This window comes from Octopus sinensis, linkage group LG2 (assembly GCF_006345805.1).
Source record: "Octopus sinensis linkage group LG2, ASM634580v1, whole genome shotgun sequence".
NCBI lineage: Eukaryota > Metazoa > Mollusca > Cephalopoda > Octopoda > Octopodidae > Octopus > Octopus sinensis.
This window is the reverse complement of record NC_042998.1, coordinates 121530612-121547625: the sequence shown is the minus strand read 5'-3', so window position 1 is coordinate 121547625 and position 17014 is coordinate 121530612. Positions and strand designations below refer to the sequence as shown.

Genomic DNA, 17014 nt, shown 5'->3' with positions numbered 1-17014 from the left:
TTCACTGTAAATAAAACAGTCTCTGAAACCAACAGTTAACTCAGTGCTAACATGCTTATTGTAGTGAGACAAGAACTTTTAATTAAAATTACAGCCATAGTTAGGAGAGAGGGAAACTATCAACTTGAATTGGAATCAGCTTAAAGATTAATTAGTGATAATGAAAGACATGGGAAACAGCTACAACATTTAAATCAATTAAAACAAGAGCACTCAGAGAGCACAAACCTCCACCAAGGCAACACCAATGTCCTCTCAATGATTAGCTGGAGAATCATTTTAAAATAAGAATATCTGAAATAAACTCGACTGCTCTCACAAATGAGAACACTAAAAATGAACCCGGCTGCTCTCAAAAATTAAGTAAAAAATCCAGAATTCTTGTCTGGTACAGGATTGATCCCAAAATCTAATTCATACCAGTCATGAGGCTAAACATGCCTGAAAGTTTCATCCAAATCCATACAGCAGTTCTTGAGATATCTTGTCCACGGACAACAAACAAACGCAACTGAAAACAATACCCCCGCCTTCGCTAAGGAAGAGGTAATTATGTATATGCTTGCTATGAGGAATAGATGATCTTTGGCAAGTACAGTGACAAATATTTCAACCTTATTACAACCCCTCATACAAACATTGTCTTAAGTACTTACCAGACCCTAGATGGCTGCGACATATAAACATTTTGAGTGGAACACATCTGACCTTCTACAGTCCAGTCACAATACTAGCCTTAACTCTAGTTGTGTTGGCTGGGTTTCTTAAATCACAGAACTTAGCAGGGCATTAGTGTTCAAGTAAGTTGGATTGGTGGAACAGAATAGACTATAGAGCCAGAAGTGGGAAAATGTAAAGTTTTCTAGTAATAACATAAACCAGAAACAATTTAATACAGATTTCTTTAGAAAAGATATATTTTACACAAATATCAAAACCAAATTCCAAAATAAGAAGTCGTTCTTAAAAAAAAGCATTTTAATTTTATATTTAAGAAAAAACTAGAATTTCATCAAATGAATGGGAGAATCCTTTATGTAATCATTTGACTGTAAGAAATAGCAGCTGTTTCCCTTAAATAGCACTTTTATGTCATCAAAAAAGGAAGGACATCGAATAATTTAGTCCTAAGTATTTCAAAAAATGGTATAGCCATGGTTGAAGGCCTTTGATTTATGTCTGTTCAACCAAAGGTTTCAACAATAACAACAATGACTAGAATTTTATAAAATCTTACACAAGTGTTTTATTTCCCAAAGGTAGTCTGGTAGCTTTAAAAATATGAATATCCCGTGCTGTGTCATAGAACAGTTCCTCAGTTTCAAAATGACACTTCATTTGTTCTAGAAATTTGGAATCTTTAGAATATCTAATTTTACAAGAAAGTAGTATCACAGAACCTGATCGGTTTGTGAAGTAGAGAAGAGTTTTTAGTAAATGGGGGAATGTCTCTTCTATATAAATGATATCAGCACCAACAATGAGATCATAATCAGCCATAAAAGAATCAGAGAGGTTGTTTGTCCAATCAAGTTTCTTTGCCCGTAAAGAAATGTTACCATAAACAGCAGTGTTGGCATTGACATTTGCACACAGATTTTCCAAGGCTGATTGTCTTTCTGTCACAGTAACATCACCTCCTGAAAGAAAAAAAAAAACAAAAGGAAAAATTAATATTTATTTACTTGTTTCAACCAAACGTCTACTTAAAAACAATAATTTTTACTGTTCAACTAATAAACATTAAAAGCACAGAACAATAAATGTTCTATTTAAGACAATGACAAACAGGGCTGGATTCGAACTCAGAATGCTCTTAGCATTCTTGCCAAAGATCATTCATTCCTCATAGCAAGCATATACATAATTACCTCTTCCTTAGCGAAGGCAGAGGTATTGTTTTCAATTGCGTTTGTTTGTTTGTCTGTGGACAAGATATCTCAAGAACCACTGGATGGATTTGGATGAAACTTTCAGGCATGTTTAGCCTCATGACTGGCATGAATTAGATTTTGGGATCAATCCAGTACCAGACAAGAATTCTGGATTTTTAACTTAATTTTTGAGAGCAGCCGGGTTCATTTTTAGTGTTCTCATTTGTGAGAGCAGTCGAGTTTATTTCAGATATTCTCATTTTAAAATTATTCTCCAGCTAATCATTGAGAGGACATTGGTGTTGCTTTGGTGGAGGTTTGTGTTCTTGTTTTAATTGATTTAAATGTTATAGCTGTTTCCCTTGTCTTTTAATCTTTAAGCTGATTCCAATTCTAACTATAGCTGTAATTTTAATTAAAAGTTCTTGTCCCACTACAATAAGCATGTTAGCATTGAATTAACTGTTGGTTTCAGAGACTGTTTAGGTACCACTAAATATTACAAGATATTTAATCTGACATTCTATCATTCTATTTCTGCCATCTACAGATATCATAATATTAATCTATAACTAAAAGGCTCTTAGTTTCAGACTCTCTACTATTGAACCAGTGCTGTTGTTGGTCCTTAGATAAAGTTGTTAATTATACCTGCATTACTGATAAAACTGAAACCAATGAAGGAATCTCTATGTAGTCATTCGTTCAGCTAGAAAAGGTAATGAAATCTTCTTCAAATCACATACCATACCATCATTTAAAAATAAAAGAACACATGGTTAATGTAGTCTGACAAAAATAAGATGAGATGATCATTGCTAGAAAGCCTCTGATTATAGGTTTGCTTAATCAAGGCTGACTTGAGGCTAAGCAACAACAACAACACTGAAGGAGAAGAAGAAAGCAGAAGTATACAATAACTTAAGGCATTTTATATACAACTGACCAATTTGAGCCCTGTCATGTCCAATGGAATGGTCATTTGATGGTCAGTGACACTGGCATTACCTCAGTGTATTGTTGAGCAACTGTTCCCTCATATTGAAAAGGTTATGTAGAGTCAATTGATGGAACACTCCATTCTATGCATAGTATGGAGTAAGGCAGCAAGCTGGCAGAATCATTAGGATGTCAGACAAAATGTTTAGTGACAATTTGTCCATCTGAGCTCAAATTCCACTGAGGTTGACTTTGCCTTTTGTCCTTTCAAGGATGATAAAATAAGTACCAATTGAACACTAGGATTGATGTAGAAAAGGTGAGATGGTGACTCGGGAAAATCACATAAATGGAGCCCTCATGAGCCACATTTTGCATTCAGCAATTGAAAGACTGAATAGTACAACCCATACTATGAATCCCAACTGGTTGGGATTGGTTGTTCAACCATGTTAAAGGATGAATGAATGATACAAAAGTGTGACAGTGCTATATACAGTATGGTAGTACTATATAGTGTTGCAATACTAAATACAGAGAGGTCATACTATATACTAGTCTGATATTAATATATAGAGTTGTAATACTATACAGTATGGTAGTACTATATAGTGTTACAATACTAAATACAGGATGGCCATACTATATACTAGTCTGATATTAATATATAGAATTGTAGTTCTATATACAGTATGGCAATATGTACTATTGTAGTGTTATATATAGCATGGAATTACTATATAAAGCAAGGTAATACAATGTATAATGTAGGAGTACTACATAGAGTGTGGTAGAACTAAATAGTTATGACAGTTATACATATATCTACTATATATAGTATGGCAGTTATACATATGTGTACAGTATTACACAGTCTGACAGTACTATACACTGTGTATAATACTATATACAGTATGGCTGTACTATTCATAATGTGATAGTACAATATATAGTATGGTGCTACTATGCACAGTGTTGTAGTACTATATATATATAGTGTAGAAATACTATATACAACATGGCAATACTGTACACATTATGGTAGTATTATACAGTGAGATATATCTATATTTACAGTGAGACAGCATATAGTAGTACAGTATAGTACTACAATGCACTGTATAGTAGTTCTATACATAGTACTGCAGAACTACAATCTGTGTGATAGTAGCTTACTCAAACCTATAATCAGTATGTTTGAGTTGAAGAGTACCAGACAAAATGTCTTTTGATATTTAATAAAGGTTTCACTTTAATCAAACACTTCAAAATCAAAGTTGTTTTACATCCCTCTGTAAAGGTGCCAACAAAATATTAGTGATACACTGCAGTGGTTTAATACACTATCTTTGTAGCCTTAACAATAAGAAGTCAATATGCACAGAAGAGAAAACAATATTTCCATACGGTAATGATATGTTCAAAATAGTCCTGGGTTCTGTACATTACCAACAGATTCTATGTCAGGAATTTATAGTCAGCAATATGATCTGTAAGTCAGCAACGTGTTCTATATGTCAGTGAACATATCACTGACATACAACTAACCAGGAACATATCACTGACATACGTGTTCTATATGTTATTCAGACATTCTACATTTTAGTGATGAGTTGCTTGTGTCAGCTATATGTTTTCTATGTCAGCAATATATTATGTATGTCAACCATACATTTAATTTTCTCAATGAACATTATGTGGTGTACTGTGTTTGATAACCAATTCATCCGTATTATAAATCTACTTTCTCTAGCATAACAAGGGCAATCCAGACTTACATATTGGATTGTAGTTGCCCAGAATAATCCAATACTAAAGTCTTCTAATACTAGTTCACAACTAACCAGGACAATTCAGCACTAAACTGGATCTCACTGAACTAAGACAATCCACTGCAGAATCTTCACAAATTGGATCATGCATTACAAGGACCAATCCAAGATTGAACTCCTCACAATAGGGAAAAGCTTTGCTTTGCTAACTAAAAATAAAGACGGGAAAATTCAGCTGTCAGCAAAGATTGAACAAGTAAAAAATAATAAGACTTACCTAACAAAGCAGCCACAATACCAACAAGTCCTGTACCAGCTCCAAGTTCAATGACATTCTTATTCTTCGCAAATTCTGGGTTTACTTCAAGGAACTCAGAAAGGACGATTGCCTTCAAGAGAATAATTTAGAGTTAATTAATAACTCTTTGAAATGGCTCAGGTGTTGTCGAAGCTTAAATATTACAGTAGTGGCTAGGCCTCAGTTCAGTCAAGGGCAACTTGCAGCACTCTTTCTGTATGGCATGCATAATATCATAATATAAACACTTTTTAAAAAGATTTCATAACACAATCTTTTGGTTCAACTTTGTTAATCTGAACAATTTGATTTTTTTTCTTTCTGTCACTCATCAGTTCTTTAATTAAATTTGCTTTGTGTCATCTAGTTTTTTTAATTAAATTTGCTTTGTGTCATCTATATGATGTCATCTACACTATATATGATGTTTCTTTAATCATTTACCTTTTACTTGTTTCAGTCATTAGACTGTGGCCATGCTGGAGCATCAGCATGAAAATTTTTTTGTTGAATGAATTGGCCCTAGTACTCTTTTTTTTTAAAACCTAGTACTTATTCTATGGGTCTCATTTGCCAAACCACCAAGTTATGGGAACAAAAACACACCAACACCAGTTATCAAGCAGTGGTGGGGGACCAACACAGACATACACACATATATTATACTTTAATTAAAACTGCAAAATTATCACAAAAATTTACTGTTTCATGTTCCTATTTGTTGGACAGTTGTGATGAACACTAAAGTAATAGTTTGGCGATAATTTTGCAGCTTTAATAAAAGCATTTTACTCTACCTTTGGTATTTGAGTACTATTTTTACCGCCTTGTTTTGCATTTATGTGCTCACCCATGTGTATATATATATATATTATATATATATATATTATATATATATATATATATACATGCACACACATATATACGACAAGCCTCTTTCAGTTTCTGTCTCCCAAATTCATGGGATCCAGACAAAAGCTGGTTATATTTTTCCGTTTTTTTTCTTCCTTTTTTACTTGTTGCAGTCATTAGACTGTGGCCATGCTGGGGCACCAACTTGAGGAATTTTTAGTCGAATGTATCGGCCCCAGAATTTTTAATGTCAGTGTGCATACTCGACAGAGAGTAAGTACCTTGAGAGAAAAGTTGGACCTAAGAAGCATCAGATGTGGTGTGCGAGAGATACGACTGCACTGGTATGGTCAAGTGGCGAGAATGGATGAGGATAGCTGTATGCAAAAGTGCCACACCCTAGCGGTTGAGGGAACCTGTGGAAGAGGTAGACCCAGGAAGACCTGGGATGAAGTGGTGAAGCACGACCTTCAAACCTTAGGACACATCAAGGAAATGACTAGTGACTGAGACTTTTGGAAATATGCTGTGCTTGAGAAGACCCAGCAAGCCAAATAAGACCATAACTTCATGGCCTATGCCAGGGGCGTAACCAGCCCACTTATACGTAGCTTTTCCTTCTTTGGACACTAAACTCTGCTTGTGAAGACCTGTTGAGGCAAGTGAAATCAAAATCAAAATCGATGACTGGCATCCGTGCTAGCGAGGTGCAAAGAGCACCATACAAGTATGATCGTTGACAGAGCGGCTAACCGGCTTCTGTGCCAGTGGCACATAAAAGGCACCATTCAAGTGTGATCGTTACCAGCATCGCCTTACTGGCACTTGAGCCCCATGCTAGTAGGGTGCTAAGAGCACCATTTGAGCATGATCGTTGCCAGAGCAGCTAACTGGCCTCCATGCCGGTGGCATGTAAAAGACACCATTCGAGCATGATCATTACCAGCATAGCCTTACTGGCACCTCTGCCGGTGGAATGTGTAAAAAGAATCAAGCGAGTTCGTTGCCAGTACTGCCTGACTGGCCCCCATGCCAGTGGCATGTAAAAGCACCCACTACACTCTTGGGGTGGTTGGCGTTAGGAAGGGCATCCAGCTGTAGAAACTCTGCCAGATCAAGATTGAAGCCTGGTGCAGCTATCTAGTTCGCCAGTCCTCAGTCAAATCGTCCAACCCATGCTAGCATGGAAAGCGGATGTTAAACGATGATGATGATGATGATGATTTTCAACCAGTGCATGAGGTTAAGCCTAGAACGTTTCTCCACATGCTAGAAATAACAGCCAGATCTTCTGAAAACTTTTTTATAACCACCTTGGTTATATTTTTTGGTTATTCTTCGATTTTTTTCTAAATTTTAAAATCCTTCTTACTTGTTTCAGTCATTGGACTGCGGCTATGCAGGGGCACTGCCTTGAGGAAATGGTTGGTTCAAGGCAAGTGCACATTGAACTGAATAATAAGCAAGATATTATCAAAGAAAAGGCCATAGCACCATCTTTAGTATCTGTTGTTGTTGTTATTATTATTATTATTATTATGGAGTTGAATGTGTGTGTGTGGTGAAGTTATTAATATCAATATCAATACATTAACCAACACCTTTGAAGTGAAATAATAGTTTCTATGCTTTTGGTTTGGCACTGCTGAATTGAGTCAAAGACTATATAATACAAGTCAGCAGAAAAAAAATGCGATATCCATAACAGTAAAGAAATATGACCTCCCCCAAACAGTAACCCTTGTGTTTAAAATCTCACTAACAAAAAGAAGAGAGGTTGTTTGGCTATCTATGGACTACATTGATCTTCTCATGTTGTGGTTTAGCCAAAAAGTTTGCTCAAATCAAGTAAACTTATGAACCAAAGGTGGCCGAGCCATGACCATCTCAATGGTTTTCTTTCTTTTTGTCAGACATGGCTGTGTGGTTAAGATGGTTTCAAGTTCAGTTCCACTGCATGGCACTTTGGGCAAGTGCCTTCTACTCTACCTAACCCCAGGCTGACCAGTGCCCAGTAAGAGGATTTGGTAGATAGAAACTGTGGAAGTCTGTTGTATGTGTGTGTGTGTCTTTGTACCCCACCCTCACTACTTGACAACTGGCATTGGTTTGTTTACATCCCTGTAACTAAGCAGTTCAGCAAAAAAGTCCAACAGAATAAGTACCAGAGTTTTTAAAAATAAGCATTGGGGTTGATTTGTTTGAGTAAAATCCTTTAAGGCAAAGCCCTAGCATGGCTGCAGTCTAATGACTGAAACAAGTAGAAGAGAGTGGCGTACCAAAGATTATACCATTCAATGTGTTCTAATGCTCCTCTTGAGTCATTGCAAGTGAACATGTGCAATAAAGACATGAGTACAGAAGAAGCTCCAGAGTGATACCATTCAGTGAAGGATTGAGCATAATTTTTAAAGAAGAGAGACAAGGGTAAGAAGCGCCTGATTGAGATGGTGCAAACTTCAGCCAGGTCTGAAGATAATAAGTTGTAATTTTGTTGTTTATACCTAAAACATGGACTTGCAGTTTGTACTCAAGAAATGTGCAACGCACAGGTTATAATTATTTCTATAACATAATAATTTAAATGTATGTTAAAGAGAATTGGATCTTTTCCTTTTGAACGGCACTTTGTAACATAATTTCTAGGTAACTGAAAAGTTTTAAACTTCGTATACTGGTAGAATGTGTTTATAAAACATCATTTTTTCTTGGCTTTATTGAGAAAATTCTATATGTTGTAACATATTTCGTCTTTAATTTCGAGCATTTCGGCAATTTTAACCAATCGCTGACGTCCATTTAGGTAAATAACATTCTGTGCATAATGAATATGTCCCTCCTTTAAGAAACAGATTGGGTTTATTTACATTTGTGAAGAAAAAAGATACCCTTCCCCCACCCCTAACTAACCCTGACTCTAACCCTAAATCTAAAATAGATTGAAATGCAATAGATCGATACTAGGGCTATAATTATGGGTGACAATTTCATACGACACCGCTACGGAAAATGGGATTTTTTTCTAGCGGTGTCAAATGAAAATGTCACCCTAATAACACAAACTGTCTGCTTAAAGAATTAAAAAATTTCTTTGTTGTTTTTGTGCCCGGGTCAGACCTAGAACATTCACGATGTGAATTTTCCGAGTCCTCGCCCCCAGCCCCCTTTCGCGAGAGAGCATTTTTTTGGTCACATTCGTTTAGAGGAAGTTGTTTTACACCTATTACACTATTTTTTTTTGTTTGTTTTTATGACCGAGTCAAACGCTTTAGTTTGGCCAACTTTTCACTTTTTCCGGAAATTTCTTTTTTGCGACATACGTACAAAAATATGGAGATTATGATTCTGAAAAAAAAAAGACGTAGGATTCCTTAAAAAATAAATTGGTAAATTTTTAAAGGGGGAGGGGTTCCGTTTACATCTCAGCCATGTGAGCCTATAATCACTCATTCTTATTTAATTGTATATATTTTGTTTGTTTATTCATACGTTTCGTCTCATTTGATACCCTGACCCCAATGTTTGTTTTGTCTGTCCTCGTATCGTCCCCTCTTTTTCTCAACCTCATGGTTAATAAAGAAATTGACTGAAAGGTATATATTGCTAGAATGCGCTCAGAGTTATAATGTAAACTGACCCTTTATTATTGATTTTAGCAAGCCTTCCTTTTCGCCGGCCGCCATTATGAATATTCAGGCATAATTGTCCCTATCCGGGCCTCACGTCAGACACTGAGCATATGTGTGTGAGATATTGGTCAAAAATGTATCATAAAAATGGAATCATGAATATTTTACATACCGAATCCCAGACGACCGCTGCAACTCCTAGCAGATCCCATTGTTGTAAAATAGTCAGTTGTTGTCCAACAAACTGGAAACTGCGCGTGGGTGTCTTGAACTGTTGGAATGGAATGTTATGGTCGTAAGGAACCAGAGCTTGAGATGTGGCCGAACAGTTCGATTGAATGTTGTCGGATGTCTTGTTTGCATAGGCTACTTCCATGTTGACTGTAAGAAGTTTTCAGAACTCAAGTAACAATCTGATGAGTTAGATCAAACTGATAATGTAAGAAATGTAACATTAGTATTCATGCCAAATTAGCAAATACGAGGGAGGTCTCTATGTAGGCTTTTGTTATTGTTTAGCCCAAAGTCGATGCCGATCGAGCACATTTATTTTTCATCAAAAGTTATTCAAGTCACGACCAACTTTTCTTCTTAATTTTTTATTGCAGAAATTCCTAACCCGGACCACATTGTCCTATAATATCTCCTTTTTGAAGACGATAGGATGTAAAGTAAGGGAGATATAGCTGTTATTTCTAGCAGGTTGAGCGACGACAGTTACTTTTATAAGTCAATGTGGAGAATGGAAGTGGGTTACTTCCCCTACTTAATTATTCTTCTGTGTTATTTAGATCCAATGGTCAGCAATGGGAAACAGCGGGTCTTTCTAAGTGACATGCCGAACGAAAAATTACCTTGAATATTTTTAGTAGTGTGGCCCGCTTCACAAATCAGGATGCCCAAGCCTAGAGTAGATCTACTGAAGACGTTCTACCCATTATTATATTGTATTTTTTAATATCAAGGACAACACCTTTTTAAGGCAGTATTTGGGGGAATTTTGCTGTTATTCCGAGCAATGGTTCTGGTTGTCCCGCTTTTATTTAGCAAAATTATAAAAACTTATGTCAATTTTCTTTTGAAACCAGGTAAATAAAGTGTCAAAAGTGTGGACTGGGATATTAAAAGGTGATGGGATAAAAATGAACTGGAATGACTGTTAGGAAGATTAGTACGTTAAGAAGAGCAGAACGAGTTTGACCTCTCCTTCTTTGGAGCCTTCAACACAGCCGTTTCCGAGAGAAGGAAATTTTTCGAAACTGAGGTTGATGAAAAGTCGACTCAACGGTTGAATTCAGAGCGCTGAAATATTGTGCCTTGACAATTCTTACCTTCAGTTAATTATGAAATAAATGTATACCAGAGATTGATAGAAAATCACTATTCTCACACCATTGTCATTACTATCAGTTCCACGTGTTAGTCCCACAAGGAAATAATAATAATAATAATAATGATGATGATGATGATTTCTTTATTAACCACAAAGGGTTTACATTAAGAAAAACATTGTGGACAGTACAGGAAAAAACAAAGAATGTGTATGTTGTGGGGGTTTTACGTGTGAGCAATGAAACAAAAAAAATATTCGACAATGTGTAATCCTTAATAGAGAGGAGACGTTGAAGGGCTGCTCATGGAAAACCCCCATAAAAACCATGTGTACCTTGACTTTTGGAGCAAGTGCCTCTGTTTCTTCCCTTTTCTCCAACTACAGGTGTATGTTCAGGGTAGGCCCATTCATTCACACCATTCTTGCCACTTTGCATCCACTTCAAGCAAACTGGCTAAATGACAACACTTCCCTCTCTACCCTAAAGCGGCTAGATTATCTTCTTCAACAGCCAAGGTCTCCCCAAGAACGTCAGCGCACTTTCCTTCCATTAATGCTTTATAAAAAGCTAAAGAGGACATTCCACCTATTGCAGTGTCCAATTGGCTGAGGGCTGTGAGTGCTTGAGGACATTCCACTTTCCAAATACCTTCTCTAGCACTCTGTTTGACCCAGAACTGCAGCTTCATTAAAGAGACCAGCTGGGGAAATAAGCATCTGGCAAACTGTAACCACACCTGTTCACTGTCAAGGAAGCACTAAAGATGTACCCTCAGTACATCATCAACCACGGCATGTCCAAGCCACCATGCAGTGGGTGTTGGCAGAAGATAGACTGCCTGACCATTGGGATGCATCTGTAGCAATATTGTTATCTTCATTGCTATCTTCACCGTTTGAGAGAAATATTAAGAATGATCTCGTTTGAGATTACAAACATCTTTGGCTAGTTTAACGTTGTTGTATCCACTATTTTGATTGGTTGGTATCTAAGCGCGGTCTGTCTCTCTACTTATTTTGCGCCACTGGCCAAAGCCATACCTACACATCCCTTCCACATAAAGTGGAAGAGTATACTCTCCAACATTATCAGATGGTGGCTGAGATAAAGTATGATGGTCAAGTAGTAGTAGATGATGGATGCAATGTAGGCATTAGTCACCTCTGCCCAACCTTTCAGGGATAGCTTCCTCTCAGCCCATTTCTGGGTGAGAGTAATTACCCTTTTCATTACCTTGTCCCAGTTTTTGTCCATCTGAAAATCCAGACCAAACCAAACAACAAGCAATTAACCGGTCTGTCCATCTAGTGCCCAACGATGCAATTGGATAGGATGGACTTGCTTCTCCAGGTGCCAAGCCACAAGCCCACTGATTTTTTCTGGTTAACCGTCACTCCTGATACCGCCTCTTAGTCCCTGAGACCGATGCCAATCATTTCCATATGTTTATGCTCCAACACCACTACAGTGACGTTGTTAGAAAATGCTGACATGCATCTCCCACATCCTAGATCATGTGGGATGCCCCTCAATGTCTCCAGCTTGTGTTGTAGTGGCTCGAGAGTCAATACACACAAGAGTGATGAGAGGGGCAACTTTGCCAGACTGAGCACAAGCAAGGGCGATAGTTGACAGAAATGGTAATGCTAAATTGCCAGCAACATTTAGATTTGTCTTCTTACAGTCTGTGTTGATTCCACCTACCCCCAAAAATGCATGACTTTGTACCAATTACTGTTTTTTAAAAAGGTGTCTCTACAGAAAGATTACTGACTTATATCAGAGAAAATTGAAACTTCATTTTTACTGTTATCATGAGGCTTGAACATCATATGACTTGACATTTCACCCTTTCCTCTCTAAGCAAGAGCTGCTTTAAATGACTGTGCAGTTTGCTAGAAATATGAGGTTTTTTAAATCACACACACAGTGTCATATATAACTGATATTTGGGTGTTCATGGCTGACTACCAATCTTTTATCATAGATTCATTCATTAACTACTGACATGAGAATAAACAACTTCTGGTTTAACTTATTAGATAACCCTGTAGGCAAAAATTCTCAAAGCTGAATTTTATTCCCAAAAATTTAGGTGGAGATATAAGAATATGTGTAAATCAATTTGTAAATTACAGTTACAACTATGGGCTCTACCTGATTTTCATCTCTTGAATTGGTTGGTTCCTGTCCATGGTGTATACTCATGGAGCACTAGCTGACCCACATTCTATGAAATGGTGTGCCCCAAGTTTCAGTCTTGTATCTACACCCTTCTACCAATATATCTATGTCATTATCTCCGATGACATCACTCTCACATAGATGATACTATTCTTTATTCCCCCTTAATCTTTTACACCCAACTGTCATTCACATACAACTTTGATACCTCATGCCAAAATCTACATTGATACTTTGAACAAGACTTTGAAAAGTCATGCCAGTTTTGTCACCTTGATGTTTCAATAAAATTGAATAAAAATATATTTTATGAAAAAAAAATTGCCATTCTCTATTTTCAAAATAATAAGTTAGGTTATGTGAAATGTCATCTTTAGCCACAGCCTAATGACTGAAACAAATAAGAGATAAGAGATATAGACATTGCTGGACTGGTAGTTTAACTTATTTTTATTTAAAATCACTTTAAAGGAAAAAAAAATTAAAGATTTGATTTTATGTGAGAGTTTGGAAATGCATACAATGTGGAAAAAACATATTTAACTGATAGTTTTATGAAAATGAACGATATAAGCTGGGATAAATGTATTGCAGGATGCAGCAATAGAGTGAATGCAATAATAAAAGTGACTGGTTGTGTAATACAACTCAAGAATGCTGCAAAAAGAAAAAAAGAAAAAAGGGGGGAGAGGTCAGTGCACTCTTCACATATGCATCATTATCACCAGTCTATGTCCAATTTCCATTCTAGCTTTCACTGAATAGGTTATCATGAACCAAATTGGTTCTTTATTCAGTTGCTGCTCTCTTAGGTAAGTTGAAGGACCACATTTCACTTGTATATTTCATTTCTATGCCGGGATGCCCTTCCTACCTCCAACCACTCTATGGTGTGTATTGGGTGCATTTTAGTGTGGCACCTGCACAAGAAAGGTTGACATGTCCTTGATATGACTAAAGGGTCAATTTGGTGCTACATTGTTTTCGCTCATTTGCCATTAGTATGCATTACTAACACACACACATATATATATACATCATCATTTTTTTCCATGCTCGTATGGGCTGGACGGTTTGACTGAAACCTGGTAAGCTGCACCAGGTTCCAATCTGATTTGGCATGGTTTCTACAGCTGGATGCCCCTCCTAACACCAACCACTCCAAGAGTGTAGTGGGTGCTTTTTATGTGCCAGTTATGAAACACCAGCATCAGCCACGACTGTGATCTCATTTGGCTTGAGAGGTCTTTGGAAGCATGGTATATTGCCAAAGGTCTTGGTCACTTGTCACTGCCTCCATGAGGCCCAAGGTTTGAGGGTGCTTTTTACATGCCACGACTATGATTTCACTTGGCTAGATGGGTCTTCTCAAGCTACAATTTCGCTTGGCTACATACATGTATATATACATACATATATATAAACACACACACACATATATATATATATATATAAACACATTTTTATCTTGTTATAATCATTAGACTGCAGTTATGCTGTGACACCACCTTAGAAAATTTTAATGAAACTAATCAACCCCAGTCCTTTTTTTTTAAAAAACCTTTTATTCTATTGGTCTCTTTTGTGAAACCACTAAGTTACAGGGACATGAACACACCAACACAGAGTTTCCCAGTCAGAATATTAAATTTATTTTGGTATTTCTCAAGTTAGTAATGTCAGTATGGTAGGTTAGCAACTCCATACACGGATTGCGTTCCAATGTCACCCAAAGCAGAGACTGGGGAACAATACGGTCATAGGACCCATTGGATTTTTGTACAACCTATGCTAGCATGGAACATGAACTTTAAATTATGATGATGATATGAGGCTTTATGGGTATCACAAAAAGCCTTGTTGGAAGCCCAACTTTCTGAGTTCTTTTACTGGGCTTAGAAAAGCTGAAGGACTGCTGCAATAAGTGTGTGAATCTGAGAAGGGAATATATTGAATAAAATCATAATTAGGGATATTTATCCAAGATAAATACCAGTTTATCTCCATATCAATTAACAATACCAGGAATTCCACATGTGCAGATGTACTAGTGCTTATCATTGGTCTTTCATCTCTTGAAGAGATGAAAAAATGACCGGCTTGTAAAAAAAACTTTTTTGCACCACTAAAAAAGGTGGATAGAAACATGACCTAGTTCTTCCAAACTATGCCTATCCCATGTCAAGTGGTCAAAATCAGCCTCTAGCTATTTTTTGAATGGAATCCAAGACACACAGACTACAATTCAATTAGAATGAACTCTCCATCCATTGAAGATGTATGGAAAAAGATTTACTTTGATAAACTCTTGCCTAGATGAAGGCTTTTGCTTTTTAAAATTCATAATGCAATTTAATCGCATATAGATTTAGGTAATTAAAACTTAAACATGACTATTATTATAATAAATATAGTGATTATTCTGTGACACATTCTCCATTTTTTTTTGTATATAGATATATTGATAACTATACTTGTATGGGAAAAAGTTATGTGATAAAACGTTTGCTTCCTAACCATATGGCTTCAGGTTCAGTCCCAGTGTAATAGAAGGTTGACTAAAACCATTTGAGTGGATTTCGTAGACGGAAACTAAAAGAAGCCTGTTGTGTATATATGTATTTGTAAATATGTGTGTGCTATTGTTTTCTTGCCTTGACTCCACATTAAAATAGCAAAGGATCGTTGTCACTATCATACAAGCATTATTCTTTATTTGCAATCTGTTGTGAAAACAGGTGAGTGTTAGCAACAGATAGGGAACCTGGTAGTAGATAAGCTACCACAACAAATTCCATTGGATCCATGTAAGTTTGGAAAAATAGTCATTAAATGATGATGGTGATGATGATACAGAGGCATCCCCTATGTTATGGCAGTCTCAAGTTACAGAATTTTAAGCTTATGGAAATTGTAAAGTATGACCACTGATTTCAGGAGAGTTTGTAATTTTGCCGTTTTGGAAACTCAGATGAATTTTTAGTTTACAAATTATACTTTCTTCTTAACTAAAAGGCCACATTTTGGCATTTTAGCAGAGATCAAAAATATAATTAAAGGCCTAGGAGTGGCTGTGTGGTAAGTAGCTTGCTTACGAACCACATGGTTCTGGATTCAGTCCCACTGTGTGGCACCTTGGGCAAGTGTCTTCGACTATAGCCTCGGGGTGACCAAAGCCTTGTGAGTGGATTTGGTAGACGGAAACTGAAAGAAGCCCATCGTATGTATGTGTGCGTGTATGTTTGTTCCCCCCAACATCGCTTGATGCTGGTGTGTTTACATCCCTGTAACTCAGCAGTTTGGCAAAAGAGACTGATAGAATAAGTACTAGGCTTACAAAGAATAAGTCCTGGGGTCAATTTGCTCGACTAAAGGTGGTGCTCCAACATGGCCAGTCAAATGACTGAAACAAGTAAAAGAATTTAAAAACATATTCACAAGTACATACATGTGTTTTTGCATATGCATCTCTATAAACACCTACGGAATGTGGGTTAATTTTTCACTGTGAATATTTGTGTTAGTATATTTTCTTGGATTACAATGAGTATCTCACTTCATGTTTACCATAAAAATACATGTAATTTATGCACTATTTTTTCACAAAAACAAACTTTAGGGGGTGCGTAAATTACACGAGTAGATAGTGTCCAGAACTTTTTTTTGTTGCAAAAAGACATACAAAGTGTAAACATTTGTACTGAAAGTTGACTCATTTAATGTCAGAAAAAATAATGGCTTAAATATGAAGTTGACTTTTATTTATGCTGGATAGTATAATGCTTACTTCTGTATAAATTTACTAAAACCATTAAAAACTACTTTTTGAAGTCTGATGTTCATGCTGGTAAACACGGTCCGGGACATATTTTACAATGCTTGGAGCTTTTCTACTTATCACAATGGAGCACCATTTGACATACATAATATGGATATTCCTGACTTTAAAAAAATGTAATGATATGGATAATCTTGATTTTATGTTTATTACTAGGCACAGTTTTAAGTTTGCTGTACTGTTTACACCAATTTTGAAAATTTGGTTCTATTGCCATGTTCAACTGCATATTCAACATATTTAATTTCTCCTTTGCAGTAAATGATTTGTAAGTTCTGCCCATACTGACAACAG

The 17014-nt window shown here is 36.5% G+C and overlaps 1 protein-coding gene across 1 annotated transcript; it reads right to left on the bottom strand.

The window, feature by feature from the left end:
• Positions 1-1225: 1225 nt before the first annotated feature.
• Positions 1226-10131, bottom strand: LOC115229635 (protein N-lysine methyltransferase METTL21A). Its single transcript, XM_029799962.2, has 3 exons — positions 9537-10131; positions 4863-4974; positions 1226-1640 (listed from the first exon to the last, which is right to left on the bottom strand). Exons 1-3 carry the CDS (start codon positions 9738-9740, stop codon positions 1234-1236), a joined length of 723 nt encoding a protein of 240 aa, XP_029655822.1. The 5' UTR covers positions 9741-10131; the 3' UTR covers positions 1226-1233.
• Between the last annotated feature and the right edge of the window lie 6883 nt (positions 10132-17014).